Source organism: Spermophilus citellus (assembly GCF_964194105.1).
Source record: "Spermophilus citellus genome assembly, chromosome: X".
In the NCBI taxonomy this organism is placed as follows: Eukaryota; Metazoa; Chordata; class Mammalia; order Rodentia; family Sciuridae; genus Spermophilus; species Spermophilus citellus.
This window is the reverse complement of record NC_138190.1, coordinates 45,895,908-45,915,393: the sequence shown is the minus strand read 5'-3', so window position 1 is coordinate 45,915,393 and position 19,486 is coordinate 45,895,908. Positions and strand designations below refer to the sequence as shown.

At 39.1% G+C, this 19,486-nt stretch overlaps 1 protein-coding gene across 8 annotated transcripts in view; it reads left to right on the top strand.

Moving 5' to 3' along the window:
- The first annotated feature begins 213 nt into the window (after positions 1-213).
- FAM120C (family with sequence similarity 120 member C) overlaps positions 214-19,486 on the top strand; it is a 144,013-nt gene continuing 124,740 nt past the window's right edge. For 5 of the 8 annotated variants that reach the window (XR_014019988.1, XM_081277241.1, XM_081277242.1 and 2 more), the window contains exon 1: positions 216-1,288. Coding sequence is in view for 7 of the 8 variants with exons in the window: in XM_081277241.1 (XP_081133367.1) it covers positions 590-1,288 (699 nt within the window). In the remaining variant the exon portion in view is untranslated. Of the gene's footprint in view, positions 1,289-19,486 lie in introns of all 8 variants that reach the window. The other 3 variants (XM_081277246.1, XM_081277244.1, XM_081277243.1) reach the window with 2 other exon arrangements.

The window sequence follows — 19,486 nt, the reverse complement described above, 5'->3', positions numbered from 1 at the left end:
CAGTAAAAAGCCTAAGGCAGTTCAGTGGGATGCAAGGAATTGAGAGTGCAAATCCTAAACACAAATCTTCATGCCCCGCCTCTTTGACCCTGTGAACCACAAGGCAGGAGCTGAGTGATAGTTACGTTAGCCCACTACATCCTGAGGCTATTTGCTAGAAGACTACAACTCCCAGGATGCCCATCCGCCCCGCCCCATTCCCCCTCCTCCAGCTAAAAAGCGTGTATCATAGAGAAGACGAGGCAACATGGCTCCCGGAGGTGGAAGGAAGAGGCTTTACCCTCTTTGAAGCGGTAAAGAAGAGCAGCGGGAGAGGAGAAAAAAGAGAAGCGACTAGGGACTGTCATCGCTTTTATCCTCCCAACCTCTCCTGAGTCCGGTCGGCCTCACCCCTCCTGTCCACCCGTATCCAATCTGCGGTCTCCTCCCCTCCCCGCCCTGGTTTCCTCACCCCTCCCCTCGGGAATCCTTTTCCCGCCCCCTCGCCCCCCGCGGAGTGCGCACGCGCCTGCCCCCAGCTTCGCGCCCAGATCGCCGCCTAGCTTGCTCGCGCAGCCGCTGTCTCATCTCGTCTGCCCACCGACGAAGCATGGGCGTCCAGGGCTTCCAAGAGTTCCTGGAGAAGCGTTGTCCTGGGGCCGTGGTGCCTGTGGACCTCCTCAAACTCGCGCGCACTGTATCGCGCCAGCAGCAGCAGCAGCAGCACCTGCACCGCCAGCTGCCACCGACGGCAGCCTTAGCACCTGGAGCTCCACGCGCCGCCAGGGGCTCTGCTCCTCTGCAACCACCGCTCCCGCCCGCAGCTTTAGGTGCCTACTCCGGGGGCGCGGGCCCGAATCGGCACCATCACCCTGCTCACCACTTCCACCACCACGGCCCAGCGCAGCCCGGGCTGCACCCGCCACTGCCGCCGCCGCCCCCTCCTCTGCCCGGGGCTCGAGTGCTTGTAGACGCGGGCTCGGCGCTTCCACGGCTCTATGGCGGTTACCAGACGGATTGGGTGTGTGGCGGCCAGTGGAACGCCATGCTGGGCTACTTGTCAGCGCTGTGCCAGGCTTGTGCCTACCCCGGCGGCGACGGCTTGGAGCTCGTGGTCATGTTCCCCGGGGGCCTGGGCAAGGACCGACTGGCAGAGTGGGGCCGTCGGTGCCAGGCCGAGCGGCAGACAGCGCAACTGATCGTGGGACACGTGGGCAACAAGGGCACCCCTCCACCGCGGGCCTGGTTCCTGCCACCGGCCTGCCTGAGCCACTGCGTGAGGCTAGCACTCATCCGCTTCCGGGTCAAGGTGAGGGAGGGGCCGGATTTTAAATAACACACCCTACACCTATTTCCTCCCAACTAAACACCTAGCCACCTAACCATTAACCCACTTATCACCCATCCACCTACTTACCCACTCAATCCGCTAGCCGTGGATCATTTTATCCATCTACCCCACCACACTTCATACCATCTCTACGGATTTGCTTACCTACCAGACCACATGTCTATCCGTGTAATCCCAATAGCTCCATTTACCTTCACTTATCTAATTGGCCTACCTCCAGGTTTTAACACAATCGAGTCAGAATTTCTTTTGCAGCCTCACCTTTCTCCAGCTGTCTTTTACCTCAAACTGAAATACATTTTCCTTGCTTTTCCTAGTTAACATCTACTCCTATAGTTTTTTCCAATCTCACAGCAAGTCAGTTGAGCAGATGTTAATTCAACACCTCCAATATTTTTCCCATCTTGACAGGGTGCTGCTTTTTTTACCCATCTATCCATTCAACCTTTCTCATTTATCCATACTTCTATTTCCTCCTGTGTTAGCCTAAATGAACAAACAAAAACCCACTGATTCACTGTTCAACAAGTATTAACGCACTGAATATAAGGGGTTTGCAAGACACCGTTCCTGCTCTTGGAAAATTAATCATGTACACATGGAACATTTATTTAATCGTGTAAATGTGTACGGCAACTATGGTTTATCATACAGACAGTAAGTATAGTACCTGTTTGTGTATGTGTGGGGGGAGGATATTTGTGAACTGAGATAGTCTTCCCTGAAGAAAGACCTTGCCTGGGTCTGCAAGGATGAGTTGGATTTGAATGTGACACAGATTTGGGAGGAGGATACTTTCAGTGAGAGGAAGAAAATGAGCAGAAACAAAAAGGAATACCAACTGTGTGAGGCCCCATGAGCAGTTAAGTCCAATCTGCATGTAGTTGGGTCACTCACTGCATATGGGGCCTGGGGAATAGCTTGGCAGCATCCCCAGTTCTTGGCACCACTGCTGTTGCTCTGTTGCTTTCCCATACTCTTAGGTTTCAAGTTCCTACGTGTAGGGAATAATAAGGCTTGAGAAGTAAGGAGGTGGGCAGGAGGAAGAAAAAAAAAACAGTACAAGGTTGGGTAGGATGAAATTGCCAAAAAAAGAAGAAAAAAACTGTGTATGCCCATTCCCCAACCAAGGTTCTTGGGGATGTCCTCACAGGACAGGGAATAGTGAGATTCACACAATAAAGAAGTGGTGTCTGCTGAAGTACTGAAGAAAGAAATTTCAGCTGAGAGACTGAAAGACTTATATAGAGAAGCTTGCAGTAGTTACTAGAATCCAGTTTATGCTACACTACTGGTGTTCAGCATCAAATCTGTCTAGAGTGGATAGGTTATATCTGTCTAAATTTAAAAATACAGTTGTAGGCTGGAGATGTGGCTCAGTGGTAGAACTTGGGTTTACCATGCACAAGGCCCTGGGGTTTGATTTCCCAGCACTACACACAAAATCCAGTCATGACTAACTTAAACATACAAAGGGAATAGTATAAAAGAAATCCACTTGCTTGCCCTTCTAACTGAACATTTTCAAATAGATTCTTTATTCATGGCTATTCTTCCTACTGCTACCCACTAGACTTTCAAGATTTTTCTTACTTCGTTATTAACCTGGTTGCTGGCAATAGTGACCATATTGATGGAACACCCTACTGCATGTGTGCCCTTTTTGTTTTCAGTGCTGGGAACCTAACCCAGGGTCTTGTGCTCTATCACCAAGCTACACCCCAGTCCTGTATAATTCCTTTTAAAAATTATTGTCTCATTGGATCATCACAATTACCCATGAAGCAATATTATCCCTGTTTTCCAAGTGAGAAAACTTGGGCACAGGAGCTTTAGAAACTTGCCCAAAGTCATCCGCACTAAGTGGCAGAGCTGGGATTCTGGGATTCATGCCCATGCAGTTTGGCTTCAAAGCCCATGCTCTTAACAGTATTCTAAGCCAAATCTTTCTAAAGTGCCACTGTGATTAGATCATTTCCATAATCGACTACTCTTCCCTGGCTCCTGGGTAAAGACAGGTTCAGATCATTCATTTATTATTACTTTACTGAGTGCTTGCTGGCAAAGTACTAGGCTGGTTGCTGAAGATTCAGAAGTGATAAGAGGATTCCTACCCTCAACGAGATCCAGAGTTCGTAAAAAAAGAGACATACTGAAGACAAAATTTCAGATTCTGTGTGCTAATTGTAAATTATAAAAAAAAATAATAATAGGGGCATGGTTTCTTTGGGGTGAGTAAAAATTGGGAGGGGCATCACAAATGGGTGCTGAGCCATGAAGTATGCTAAGGATAGTACAGATAGTGGACAAGGGTGTGGAGACCTAAAATGACCATTTGTGAGCTCTGAATAGATTTTGATTGGAGGTTGGCAGGAGAGATGAACACTAAGTATGAGTTTGTGGTTTCCAGACATTTTTTGTTCACATACTCCATCAGTCAAAAATTTTGAGAAGTGACTAAATACATTTTGTCATGCTTTACACAAATTCTCATTTTTAAAATCTCAGCAGTAGCTGGGTGTGGTGGTGCACATCTATACTCCCAGCTACTCTGGAGATTGAGGTGGGAGGATAGTTTGAGATCAGACCAAGCAACATAGCCAGACACCCATGTCTTAAAAAATAAAAACAACTCCAGCAGTTAATAAAAATTAAGATGGATTATATAGATGTATGGATATGTGATGAGTCAAGTGTAGTAAAAATTGATAGAATCTCAGTGGTATTTGGATGTTCATTGTAAAATTATTTCAACTTGGCTATGTGTTTTAACTTTTTCATAATGTTGGTGGGGGGATTCTCAGTAGTTTTTTTCAGCCTTGAGAACCACTGTTTGGGGAATGTATAAATTTTATTCTCCATGCTAGATTATAAACACTCTGATCTTTTTATATTTTTCATAATAGCTTGTATACTTTGGGCACAGGATTTCTTTTTTTCCCTAAGTAAATTGGTCAGTGAACCTAAGGGAATGGGTTGTGAGAGTGACTTTTGAAAAAGTGTATGGTGGAACACTTAATATAGTGGATTTAAGACCTGCTTCAGAATTGCATATGTAAATTACTTGTTGATGTTATCAGTGAGTAAAGTTCTCTCTCCTGGTTCTGATTGGTGACTGTTGGAGTGAAGAATTTCCTTGATTGTAACTTGAAAGACATTGATTAATAATGGATAACAATTTCCCCTTTCAGAGGTGTTCTGTCATCTTGAAGGGGCAGTTTTTTTGCTTGGATGATTTGCCTGTCTAGCATTTCTTCTGACTGAATATAAAACCAACTACTTGATTCTTTCCCTCCTTGGTTTTATTCTTCAGACTAGACCACAAGATGGGCTTTTTTTGGTGCTGGGGATTGAATCCAGGGCCTCATGCATGGAGAGGGTGCTGGGGATTTAATTCAGGGGCACTCAACCAATGAACCACATCCCATCCCCAACCCTATTTTCTATTTTCTATTTTATTTAGAGACAGGGTCTCCTGAGTTGCTTAGTGCCTTGGTGTTGCTGAGGCTGGCTTTGAACTCTGGATCCTCCTGCCTCGGCCTCCTGAGCCACTGGAATTATAAGCATGTGCCAGCATGCCTAGCCAGGGAGATGGTCTTTTATTCTCAGTATCATTTTCACTTGTGGTAGAGAATGTAAAGGTGGTAGAATTAAATAATAAATTGCTGGGTTGTATGTTTAGCTTTAAACAGTTTAGGATTGCCCACAAATCAATTCAGTGTATATTGTTGAGATAAATTTTGTTGTTTGGTTGGTTTCAGTTATGCATTCTGCAGGCCTTTGTAAATGAAAGTCCCTAGTAGCAGGTAAATTGAGTAAACCCACAAGTTGCTTATCTGATACCTTCCAAAGGATCTCAGAAGTAGAGGAACCTAAAGCAGTTTTAGATAGTGATTTGGGGGATAATGTAGTATGATGAAGAGGATGAGTGCTTTATTTAATAGTTAATGTATATGAGAAAAAAAGGATAAGGTAGCATATCAAATTCACCATTCCACAGGTATAGTTTTTTCACATATGGCCAATTAAAGAAAATGAGTTGGTTTAAAGAAAAATATTAAGTTGTAATACTTAGTTGTGGCAGAAATCATAGTGGTAATATGTGAATAACTAGACTTTGAGGAGTCTGACCAGGAGCTGATGGTCATTTTATGCTTTGCTTCTTCAGAATACAATAGAATAATGGCTGATGTGCTTCCTGACTGTTTAGTTATATAGTCATAGACAACTTGAAAAGTCAGTGAGTCTTCTAGATGCTCTTATTTTGGAAAAATGATCATAATAGTAATTGCTGCTACTTCTTGAGTACCAAGTTATATATAAAGTGCTTTTTAAATATCTTTTTTAGTCCTCACAAGCTTGTTTTGTATTGTTTCCCTTTTTACAGTTAAATAACCAAGGTACAAAAAGGTAAATAGGGACTAGCTCAACGGTAGATTGAGACCCTAGATTCTATTGCCACCAAACTTTTTTGGTGCTGGTGATTGAATCCAGGGCCTCATGCATGGTAAGTACATGTTCTACCACTGAGCAATAACCCCAGCTCCAATAATTTTTCTTTGGTGTGAGTGCTGGTAAGTGATGGACAAAAATCCTTATTTGAGGTCTCTTTTGCTTAAAATCTCCTTTCAGAATGCCACGAGACTTTTTCCTTCTTTTTGTACATTTTTTTTTGTGAGATGGTATAATTTTATTGTCTAATTGCATAGATGTGTGAAGAAAAAATTAAGCTGATTTATTAAGCACTTAGTTTGTGCCAACATTGTTAAATATACTATACTGCCAGTACAAAGCAAATGTGTAAGCTAATTGCCGAATGAGTGAGTTTCACAGTGATGTTAGAGGAATTCAAAAGTAGCATTTCCTTTTTCTGCATTTTCAGTCTCTGATTTCTTTCACTTACAGCACATACAGATTATTATTATTATTAGTAGTAGTAGTAGTAGTAGTAGTAATAGTAGTGGTGGTAATGGAAATTTAACTCAGGGCCTGAGATAGGGCACTTGCATGCTAGGAAAGCGCACTGAGTTATACCCCCCAGTCCCATGCAGAAATAATTTTAACAGAAAAAGTATTCCCCTTTATCATTATTGTTATCTTTTTTCCCTTTTACCATTGTTCTTGAAAAAGAAAGGTGAATTAGTTATCATTCCCTAGCATATTGTTACTTTATATATGGCTTCACCTCTCTGAGCTGCCACATTCATTTCCATTCTTATCATTCTTGGCCTTCTTTGATCCATTCTATCCTTGAACTACCTCCCTTGGATTCCATAATGTTACTTATGATTTATTTATTATTGTTATTAATTTTTTTGAGATAGGCCTTGCTATGTTACCCTGGCTGGCCCAGAACTCCTAGCATCAAGCAATCCGTCCTCTTGCCTTAGCCTCCAGAGTAGCAGGGACTATCAACATGTGCCACTGTGCCCCGTTGTCCTAGTCACATTTTTTTCTTATTCTTTTTAGTTATACAAGACTGTAGAATCCACTTTGATAAAATTATGCGAGCATGAAATATATCTTATTCTATTTAGGACCCATTCTGTGATGGTGAGATTCACTATGGTATTTTCATATATGTACATAGGAAAGTTAGGTCAGATTAATTCCACTGTCTTTCCTTTTGCTATCCCCTCCCTTACCTTCATTCCCCTTTATCTAATTTACTGAACATCCCCACCCTTTTTGTGGGTTATCTTCCACTTTGTCAGAGAAAACATTTGACCTTTTTTCGGGGGACGGGTATTGACTTATTTCACTTAGCATAATATTCTCCAGATCCCTCGATTTATTGGGAAATGTCATAAAGTCATTCTTAATGGCTGAGTAATACTTCTGATTCTTCTTTTGAATCTTCTTGAATCTTTTCTTCTCCCATCCTTTTTGCTCTTCCTGTTCCTGCATCCTTAAATGTTGGTGTTCCTGAGACTTCTGTCCTAGTCACTCTTCTGCATTTGTTTGCTGAGCAATCTTATCCATTACTTTAGCTTTGAGTTTTAAATATGTTCTGATTCCTGTGACTCTCTTCCTTTAACCTTTCTCATGAATTTATTTATTTATTTGTGTGTGTGTGTGTGTGTGTGTGTGTGTGTGTGTGTGTGTTGGTACTAGGGATTTAATCCAGGGGCACTTAACCACTGAGCAGCATCCTTCACGCTTTTTATTTTTATTTTTGAGAGAGTCTCGCTAAGTATCTTAGGGCCTTGCTAAGTTGTTGAGGCTGGCTTTTAATTTGCAATTCTCCTGCCTCAGCCTCCTGAAGACTACAGGGGTTTGCCACCATGCCCAGCTTCTTATGAACATTGAATCTTTTTAATTCTCTTCTTGATGTCTTATAGGTCACTTAAACTTAAAGTAATCCAAGCTGGAACTCATTATCTTAACCCAAAACGTGTTCTACTTGTGGTATTCTCTTTTTCCGTGAGTAATATTATTTCATCCTTTCAAGTTAGAAACCATGAAATCCTTGGTTTTCTTCACTCTCCTATTACATGCCATGTCCCCCTCTCTTTTTTTAATGTTTTTGTAATGAAGATTGAACTCAGGGGCACTCAACCACTGAGCCACATCCCCACCCTATTTTGTATTTTATTTAGAGACAGGGTCTCACTGAGTTGCTTAGTCCCTCGCTTTTGGTGAGGTTGGCTTTGAACTCCTGATGCCCCTGCCTCAGCCTCCTGAGCCACTGGGATTACAAGTGTGCAACATTGTGCCTGGCTCTCATGTCCACTTCATCCTATCAGTTCTTCCTCAAAAATGTCTTTAATTTAGCCACATGTGTCTGCTTCTACCCCCATTACCTTAGGTGAAGGCACCAGAATTTCTTATCTTTCCAAGCTATCTTTGCCACCTTAGGTGAATGATGCTTTCCTTTGTATTTCCAGAGTGTTCTCTTCTTAATTTCTCATAATTTTCTCTTATAATATTTAATATCACATTATAATTCTCTTTTTTTATTTTATTTTTTAGGTGTAGATGGACACAGCACAATGCCTTTATTTTTATGTGGTACTGAGGATCGAACCCAGGTCCAGCCCGTGCTAGGCGAGCGCTCTACTGCTGAGCCACAATCCCAGCCCTATACTTCTCTTTTAAATGAGTTCTAAGAGGACAGTAATTTGCTCTAGAATGAGATGTATATCTATATATCTGTATATATCTATATCTAGGTCTATCTGTATAAATATATGTAAAATGATTGTTGAGAGAAAAAGATTGAGAAAAATTAGTTGAAAAATTAGACTGTAGAAGGCTTTAATGATCAGATGAGGAACAATTTAGAACCAGTGTTTTATAATGTTATATGTAAACCACATATAAATGAACTCAGATTGCAAATTGATTGCTAAACTCCTTTGATTCAGAAGTGAGTTTGTAGTTGCTTATCAATGCAGATATAGAATATATAATACCCCATTGTTGGTAGTAATAATGACTATGATGTATGCTAGGTCCTTTTTATATTCATTAGATCATTTAATCCTCACAACCACCCTTCAGGATAGATACTAATCTCCATTTTATAACACAAAAATGGCCTCAGTGTAGTTTCTGATCCAAATTCGGACTGCTGGAACTTAGTTAGACCAAGATTGGAACCTAAAAATATTTGATACCGGAATAGTTCCTCCTTAATATGTCTCAAAATAGTACAGTTACAATTGTATTAGTGCACATTCATTATACAGAATAATGTATTTATTGTCACATATTTATACATTTATATAACATACTGTGATCATTTCTATCTCCCTTACACCCCATAGTTACACGTTTTATGGCTGTATTTTTTTTCCCAGAATACCTTTTCTTATAATTAGTTTGTGCAACATAATGGAACAGATCTTGGAGTGAGATTGCCTAGAATTAAATCCCTGTTCTTTCCCCTACTCCTTATGTAACCTTGAGCAAATTAACTTCTCTGTGCCTCAGTTTCCTCATCTGGAAGATGAGGATAGTAATGCCTACATCACAGACTTTTTCTTGTGATCAAGAAGTGATTTAATATAAGTAAAGGGCTAGAATATTACATTGCACATAATAAATGCCAACTACTGTGACTCTGCCCCAAATGTCTTGTGTCCCTAACTGGATTGGACATTAATTATTTCACTCTCATGCTTTAACTTTAGCGTGGCATGACATGCAGTGTTCTTGGTGATCTGCCTCCATCCTCTAGCCTCATTTCACCCAATTTTTCTTATCAGAATGATAAGGTCTTTTTAATTCAGTTAACATTTTTCAGCAAATACTCTGTGCCACACATGCTGTGCTAAATACTACGAACAATGGAATTCATTCATTCAGCCAATATTTATTGAGCTCCTACTATGTGCTAGACAGAGTCAAAATTATGATGTTGCAGTCAATAAAACAGATTTCTGACTTTGTGAAGTTTAAATTCTAATTAGAAGGACAGAATAAGATATATAACAAAATAGACTCTACTGTCATGTATAACTAAAAAGAATAAAGAAAGAATGAAAAAAAAAGATAAAATATAGTATTTTAGGTAGTATAGTAAGTGCTGTGGAGAAAAATTAAGTAGAGAAGTGAGATAAGGACTGTTGAAGTTAGGGGTAGAAAGCATGGTAATCTGTTCTTACAGGAGTTTATAATCTAGTAGAGGAGGCAAGTAATAAAATATAGTATGATACCCTGGTATTATTTTCTGGCCCTTGTGATAGATTCAGGGCATAACCAGTAGAAGTGACAGAATTTACATGCCAGGCACCAAAATCCTTGCCCTTTCATTTGTACCACATAGGAAATTAGAAAGGTTGTGGCAAAGATGGCACTCTGGCAACCAGTAGGTCATATGTGGACCATGCATATGTTTTTGCATTGGTCCACACATTTTTGTTTGGATGGTTTTCTGGAGAACATTTATTTTCTTTCATCAATAGTGTTCACCAGAATCTGAAATCAAATAATGTGTTTAGGTGAATATTAAGGTATCATCTAATCGAATGATTTTCATTTCCTGCATTGCATTATATGAACGCATTTCTTTTTAAAAAAATATTTATTTTTTAGTTTTAGGTGAACACAACATCTTCATTTTATTTATGTGGTGCTGAGGATTGAACCCAGTTCCTCACGTATGCCAGGCAAGTGCGCTACCACTTGAGCCACATTTCTTTTTTAGCTAATTTGAATTTGTTGCAAACTTACAAAAATTGTGAAATGTTGCAAAACAGTCTGACTTTTCAACTTCTCTTGAAATACCAGATACTCTGGCCATACTGACTATCCCTTTTTGTTGAGCCACAAGGTCTTCATTTATCAGCATCTCTACCATTGCATGGCAAGTTCCTGACACAGTGACCAAGTGCCCTTTTTCATTCATAATGGACATTTCCTGCAGTATCTTCCAATGATTCAACCATCCTGATATTCACAGCTTTTTGTAATCATCCCTCCCACTCCTTGTGTGGGTTGGAACTAGTGACTTGCTCCTTAGGAGAAGAATACAACAAAAGCAATGATATGTCACTTCCAAGATTAGATTATAAAATACTAGGACTTCCATCTTCTTTGTGCTTTCATGATCTCTCTTTCTCAATTCTTCTCTTGCTCTTTGGCTTTTCTTGCTTGATCACTTTGATGAAGCAAGCTGCCATGTTGTGAGAGGTTCACTTGACAAGAAATTGAGGGCAGCCTCCGACCCACAGTCAGTAAGGAACTGAGGCCCTAATTTCAGCAACGTGCAAGGAACCGAATCATGTCCACAGCCACGTGAATGAGTGAGCTTGGAAATGGATCCTTCTTATTGAAGCCTTGAGGTGACTATCAATAGCTGTGCTTGTGCATTTTTAAAATATATTTTTTATTCGATGGACACAGTACCTTTATTTTATTTATTTATTTTTACTTGGTGCTAAAGATCAAACCGATTTCCTCACACATGCTAGGCAAGTGCTCTACCCCTGAGCTACAATCCCAGCCCTGTGCTTGTACATTTTAATGGCTGTGTTGAGAAACCACATCTATGCAAGTGAAAAGGATTATGCAAGAAGTTCGCCTATTTGCTGAAAACAGGAGTGAGCCTATTTCTTTGTGGAATTGATGAATTTTCCCATGTCTCTAAATAAAATGTGTCTGTTCAAAGACCACCATTCAAAATACCATTTAAAAATAAATCTTTGTTAAGAAATATGACCAGTATACAAAAATGATGAAATGAAATGCTGAAATGAAAACAACTTTAAAAACAGCTTGGAATTTCAACAATCTGTGTTTTTGAATACAGATAGAATAAGTCATGTTGCCATGAAATGCAATTGTGTGTTAAATGGAGTATGTCAGGGTTTGGAAACCTTTTGTGGGTGGTACTTTTATTGAAGAATATTGAGTGCAGCAGAAATTATATTATGCATTTATAAAGATTGGAAACACATTTTGCTCAGGATGTCAAAGATGGGTAACTGAACATTTTAGGGACAAATTGGGTCCAGAAGTTCAATTATTTGTAAAGTTTTAGATAGTAGCCATTGCTTATAGCAGATATAAATACCACCCACAGAGCTGTACACTTAGCTATTTGCCTAACCAGTGGTTCTCAAAGTGTGGTCTCTGACCAATAGCACTGTATCACCTGAAAGCTTGTTAGAAATGCAAATTCTCCACCTCTGAAATTGAGGGCAGACTCTCTCAAACAACCAGTGAGAAACAGAGGCTCTTAGTACAACAACCCACAAGGGAATGAATCCTGCTAACATCCAAGTGAGTGAACTTGGCAATGGATCCTTCCCCAGTAAAACCTTGAGATGACTGCATTCCTGGCTGACAACTGTGAGTTTAGCCTGTGAGAAACCACAAATCAGATTTACTGAATCAGAAACTTGGGGAGAGGTTCGCCTGTTTTATGAAGGTCTTCAGCTGATTCTTTTAAGTTTGAGAACCAGTGCATGTAGATACAATTTGAATTTCAATATAATCTAACTCTTTTGGACTTGTAGCATATCATAGGTACATTTTTAAATACCTGCATTTTCTGTGTTGAGCAAAGTGCTGGCAATTTAACCCAGGTCTCTGCACTTGCTAGGCAAGTGCTCAACTATTAAACTATACCCCCAGCCAAGTCTTGAAATTTTTTTATATTGATTGATCAAAATTAGTAAATATGACTAGCTTGTGCTTCTGGAAATGTTACTGTTGGACTTGAAACATGTTTTTTAAAGCATTCCAAGGACTTAAACATATACCTGTTTGTTTTCTCCTTAGGATTCACTTGTACCTAAAAATTCAAAATGAATCAGGTCAAGGATTAGTAATTAACATTGTGATTTTGTGAATTAATAGATTTATGCCATGGAAATCTGTCTTATTATGTGGAGGTTGATTGGCTTAGTTGAGGCACTTTACTCAAGATACTGGAAAAAAAAACATGTTTGACATTCAGCACACCCATATATATTGAAATAAAATATTTGACTTGTTTGGTTGACCTTACAACTCATCTATACATCTTGAATAAAAGCTGGGTTTCTCAAAAATGCCTTCACAAATATATGGTTGCATTTGTTCATTCCTAGCAAAATTATGCCTTTGGGAAACTCATTTGGCAAGAGATAAACTGGCTGACTTTCCTTTACTGAAATTAGTTTCCAAGAAATGAAAGTGATGGCCTGAATTACATTCCCACAATTGTGGAGTTTTCTGTTGCATTCCAGAAAAGGCTCTCTGACATGTTTTATGAAAATGAAGAAATATTGTTCAGCCTTTCTCAATGTTCATGGTGTGAAAGAAGAAGAATTGTTATAAAGAAATTGAGTTACCATGCTAATGGTACTGAAAAAGAAGAATGATGTCATGGAAATACCAGAATTTTACAATTATTTTGGGAGAAGTTGCACTCAATATAAAACACTATGTTAGCCAAGCTTAGTGGCACATGTCTGTAATCCCAGCTACTCAGGAGGCTGAGGCAGGAGGATTATAAATCTGAGACCAGCCTGAAAAATTTAGTGAGACCCTGTTTTAAAATAAAATTTTAAAAGAATTGTCAGGACGTGGTGGTGCAAGCCTTGCAATCCCAGCAGCTGGGGAGGCTGAAGTAGAAGGATTGTGAGTTCGAAGACAGCCTCAGCAACTTAGCAAGGTGCTAAACAACTCAGTGAGACCCTGTCTATAAATAGTACAGAAAAGGACTGAGGATATGGCTCATTGGTTGAGTGCCCCTGAGTTCAATCCTCAGTACCCCAAAATAAATAAGTAAATAAATAAAAGGACTGGAATCTGGGCAAGGTGGCATATAACTAATCACATGGACTCAAGGGGTGGGTTGAGTGAGGAGGATCATAAGGACAAGGCCAGTCTTGGAAACTTAGCAAGATCCTTTCAAAGATCAAAAAATAATAAAAGGACTGGGGATGTACTTAAGTGGTAGACAACTCCTGAGTTCAATCCCAGTACCACAAAAAAGGGTGGGGTGGGAATGTAATTCAGTGGTAGGATGTGCAAGGTCCCAGGTTTGATCCCTAATACCACCAAAACAAAAAAAATAAACTATGGAAACATCTTTCTAAATAGCTGTTTTCCATTATGAAATGGAATCAACTTGATCACTCCCAGTTAAAGGAGTCAAGACTAAATTCTGTACTGCACATTTTGACAAAAATATTAGACCTCTTGGGACATAATGGGCGGGATCCAAGGTAGAGGAAAATAAACTAGAAAATGTAATGATCAAAATTGTCTCTTTCTAAACTTTTGTTTTAAAATTAAAGTGAAAACCCCAGTATCGAGTGTGTGTGTGTAGTTAACACCCACAGCATGGTTTAGTTTAATTTCTGAAAGTTTTTTATAACCTCTTGTAAGCATTTGCAAACCCTGTTTCAAGTGCTCTTAGGAATTTCTTACCATAATTGTCTTCTACACTTCCTGTCTTCCTTTGTGGGGTAGCCCAGAAGTTTTCTTGAACTCTTGTTCTCTTATTATTCCTAAAGATACCTTCCTTCTGACTTTTCAATCTTGATGGTTTTACTTTGGGCAGAATAAGTGCTTAATCTGATACCTCCTGGTCTCAAATGACTTTGAGGACCTCCAGACATACCATAGACTTTATCCTTTCAGAATAGGCTATAATTTATTTCATAATTACTTTTTCAGAGGATGTGCCAGGTACTTTATAAATAATTTCTAAAATATAAATATTTAAAAAATAGTTTCTAAGTCTTAAAATCAGGTAGGTATTGGATTCTCTCCTTTTACAAATGAAGAAGCTAAGTGACTTCCCTATAACTTGTTTCTACAAGTTCAATTTGAGCATACGTCTACTGAATGCCACGGCTCCTGCTATATTTACTGATTATAAAAGTTACTGTCAAAGTATAATTTCCAACCCAAGGACGGGCCACAACAGAGTTTTTCTCAAAAAAAAAAAAAATCTATGGTTTTCTTTGGATTCTTACACATAATACCTACAGAAACATGCTAGAACCCCTGGCAGCCTAATAGTAATTAATTTAGTCTCTTACTGGTTGAGTTTTGATTTGAACAATGTCTGGTAATGCATAGTTGCATCAACAGTAGTTTCAGACAGTTCGGTTGATAAGAGTTCGAGGCACAGTTGAATTGTAAGTCATCAATATTTTTATTGCTAATGCAGATTTATGCACAAGTTTCCCCGCCCCAAATGTTTTTATGAGGGTCTGATTCCTTGTCACCTTTGGTTTCCTTTGCTTTGGGATTGAGAAAAGGTGGAAAAGGAAGACCATAGAGCCCTGCCTGAGTCAGACACCAGTTTGTAATATTGAACATGGTAGATAGTTGGAAAAGTTATATTCCAATGGGATATGAGACAAACTGAAGGAAGTATTGCCTTTGGTTTGAAGTTACTTTAAACAACAAGCATTTATTAAACTGTTTCTATGGTCCAGGCAGGGAGCTAACATAATTTGCTACTTATGGGCCCACCAGTTATTCTTAGTGAATTTTTGTGCCCATATTTACTGTATATTTGTGAATTGATCTGAGATTAGTATTTGCACAATTTTCTAGGTGTCTTTATTTGAGAAACAACATATTTAATGGAAAGAACAGTATTTTGAAGTTGAGTCTCACGGGATTCAAATACAATTTCTGCCATGTTGCTAGCTGTGTGATTTTGGTTAAGTTATTCAAATTTTTCAGGCTAGAGTTTTCTCTGCTTAAAAAAAAAGGAAGAGGAGAGGGATTAATGACATACTACCTATTTTATAGGGTTAGATGAAAAGTAAATATTTCTTTAATTGCCTAGCCCAGTATTTATCTTGAAACATTAATCACTATAGCTTCAGCTCTGTGAGACGAGGATTTTGTTTCTTGTTCACAATTTTATCCCCACACCTAGTGTAGTTGAAAAGTTGAAAGTTGAAACCAATTCATTGATTCCCTGCTTTTTGGAAATGTTCTATCTACCAAAGATATAGCAATGAAAAAAAAAAAACCCACATTTTGAAATTCCAGCTTTGGGCTGGGGGTGTGGTTTAGTGGTAGAGTGCTTGCCTAGCATGTGCAAAGCCCTGGGTTCTTTCTATTCCCAGCACTGTAAAAAATAAAGAAATCCAGCCTTCTCGAAACTTATAATCTGGTGGTTAATAGTTTTGTATTTATAGAAAATATGCTTTCTTTGTGTGGACTGGGGATTGAACTCAGGCTTCTTTTTAAAAATTTTAAAAATTTAAAAATTTTTCCATATCCATGGACAGCATGCCTTTATTTTATTTGTTTATTTTTATATAGTGCTGAGGATCAAACCCAGTGCCTCATGCGTGCTAGGCAAGCACTCTGCCACTGAACTCAAGCTTCTTTACCACTAAGCTGCATCCAGCCCTTTTATTTTATTTTTCTTTTTGGTTATACATAATAACATTAGGGTTCATGTTGACATAATTATAAAAGCATGAAATATAATTTGCTCTAGTTCAGTCTTAAGTATTTCCCCTTTCTCTCTCCCCTCCTTTCCCCATTCCCTTCCGTCTACTGCTCTGATCTTTCTATTATAGTTTCAACTAGTGCCTTGTGGATATACATAATGGTGAGATTCATTGTGGTATATTCACATATGTTATAGGAAAGTTAGCTCAAATTCATTCTACTGTTCTTTCCTTATCCTGTCCATCCTCACCTTCCCCAATACCCTCCTTCTTAATCACTGATCTTTCTTTATATTTTGATGGAATTCTTCCCCCCTAATTTATATATATATATATATATATATATATATATAGTTTTTTTTATTTTGAGGCATGGTCTTGCTAAATTGATGATGCTGGTATGGAACTTGCAGTTCTCTGACCTCAAGTCTCCCAAGTTGCTTGAATTAAAGGTGTGTGCCACTGTATCTCGCTAGCAAATACTTTTTTTTAGTTGTTGATGGACCTTTATTATTTATTTATTTATATGTGGTGCTGAGAATCAAACCCAGTGCCTCACATATGCTAGGCAAGCACTCTACCACTGGGCCACAACCCCAGCCCCTGCAAATATTTTTTATGTTCCTGAAAGCCTAAATATAAAATGTATAAAATGGAGGATATGAGATTAGGTTGAAGAGGAAGTAGGAACACTGATCCTTCCTGGTTATTTTGTCCTGTATCCTCCTGCTGAAATCTGGGTTTGGGGAAGCACAATTGGTACTGGCAATTGAACCTAGGGGAACTTAACAACTGAGTCATGTCCCCAGCCCTTTCTTTAATTTTGAAACAGGGTCTCACTAAATTGCTTAGGACCTCACAGAGTTGCTGAAGCTGGTCTTAAATTGGCAATTCTCCTGCCTCAACCTCCCAAGTCTCTGGGATTATGGGCCTCTGCCATTGCACCCAGCTGGGGAAGCATAGTTTTAAAGCCACTGCTTTAAACATTAAACAGGGACGAGAGGTGGGAGGGAAAGGGAGAGAGAAGGGAAATTGCATGGAAATGGAAGGAGACCCTCATTGTTATACAAAATTACAAACAAGAGGATGTGAGGGGAAAGGGAAAAAGTCAAAGGAGAGAAATGAATTACAGTAGATGGGGTAGAGAGAGAAGATGGGAGGGGAGGGGAGGGGGGATAGTAGAGGATAGGAAAGATAGCAGAATACAACAGTCACGAGTATGGCAATATGTAAAAACGTGGATGTGTAACCTATGTGATTCTGCAATCTGTATACGGGGTAAAAATGGGAGTTCATAACCCACTTGAATCAAATGTATGAAATATGATATGTCAAGAGCTTTGTAATGTTTTGAACAACCAATAAAAAAAGTACATTAAAAAAATAAGAGGATAACAGATCATGCCAGTTGTATTCATAGCAGTAGAAAATTAAGACAATTGGCAATCTGAATATTTTTGGCCATGACAAAATATTACAGTTTTGAAATATCAAAAAAAAAAATAAAGCCGCTGCTTTAGACTACTTATGGTTGGAAATGAGACGTCAACCTTTCTTAGTCATCTTTCTCTGAGGTTAATAAATAAGTGTTGCTTCTTCTAAAAAGGATTCCCCTCTAGGCAGTAAGCTGTTTTTCCTCTGTTCCCCATGGCATTTTTTTAAAAGAGAGAGAAAGAGAATTTTAATATTTATTTTTTAGTTTTCGGCGGATACAACATCTTTCTTTGTATGTGGTGCTGAGGATCGAACCCGGGCCGCTCGCCTGGCGCCAAGGCCTGAGCCACATCCCCAGCCCCGCCATGGCATCTTATACTCATAATTTCTCACATGCTTTTAAATGTCCTACTTTGTGCTTTCTGCATCTTGACACTTAATGGGTCCTCAATTCATATCCATTGAATGGTGAAGCAGCAATGAAAAGCTGTTATCAGTTATTCAGAATCTCAGCTCTTGCTTTAATTTTTTTGTTGTTTTTGTTTTTTGTAGTTGTAAATGGACAGAATGCCTTTATTTGTTTATATTTATGTAGTGCTGAGGATCGAACCCAATGCCTTGCACATGCTAGGCAAGCGCTCTGCCACTGAGCTACAGTCCCAACCCTCAGCATTTGGTTTGTTTAAAACTCAAATATATTGCTGTCGCCATCTGTCCTAGCTGGCGACCTAATGCTGGGTTCACAAAATCTTAACTATTCCAATAACTTAAGAAAATGGCAAAGGAAGCACACAAACACACAGAGTACCTTTTCAAAAACCAGGATGGCTCTCCAACCTTAGGGGTCTGTGGAAAAGAGAGAGAGAGAGAGCCACTGGAATTCTTAATTATGTAGGGGACACACAAGCAGAGGTTCCATGAAACATTCTGTCCCAAAAAGGGTAAAGGAATAGGATTTCAAAGGAATAGGTGAGTGTAACTCAACTCCACTGGGTGATGCCTACACCTGGAGCCACACCTCATTATCTAAGCAGAGGTAAAGCCCAAGCTATGGTGGGGCACAATAATTGTTCAGTATCTCTTGCTCAGGACTTAAGGGTATGTATTTCTAGAGTGGTTCCTGACATATTCCCTTTTCTTAATATAGAAAAGCAATTGGGGTATCTTCCAGTCACTGGATTCTTGGTCCAAGGTTGTCATGACCTACTGTTGAGACAAAAGGAATTAGTAGAAAACCATATTATTTCCAATAACATATGTAGAATGTTTTAATATATTTTTGGATTAAAGTCATTTAATTAATTTTGACAGATCCAGGTTATTATTAGTACTACTCTGCCAAACACTCATCAAAAGATTCTTAATCTTTTCCCAATTTTATTGCAAAGCATTGTGTTTGGCCACAGTAACACAGACATATTTAATTGGCATGGCATTTAAGCCTTTCCCCAAACCATAGAGCATTATTCCCAAATAATGCAAATAATGTTCATTTGCATTATTCATTACAGTGGCTTTTAGAGCATTTAACTGAATTCCAGTCGTTCCATCAGCACTTATCTGACTATCTTGGAAGTAATTTAAATTGAATTATTAAGAAAATTCACATCGGAAATTTTAAAACATAGCTATAAAGGCTTTAATTGTAGAAACAATGAATAATATTTAAAGAAGTCCCTTCAAGGATCATGAGATCAAGAGGTTGCCTAGGTCTAGTTAATAGCATGCACCTGTTTCAAGGCCTGAAATTTAACTTCAGCATGCTAGCTGGCAATATGACAAAGGAACATTGATGAAGGATCAGTGTCCTTTTCCTCTATTATAACTAGTGCTACAATTAGGCAAGTTGTGTTTTTTA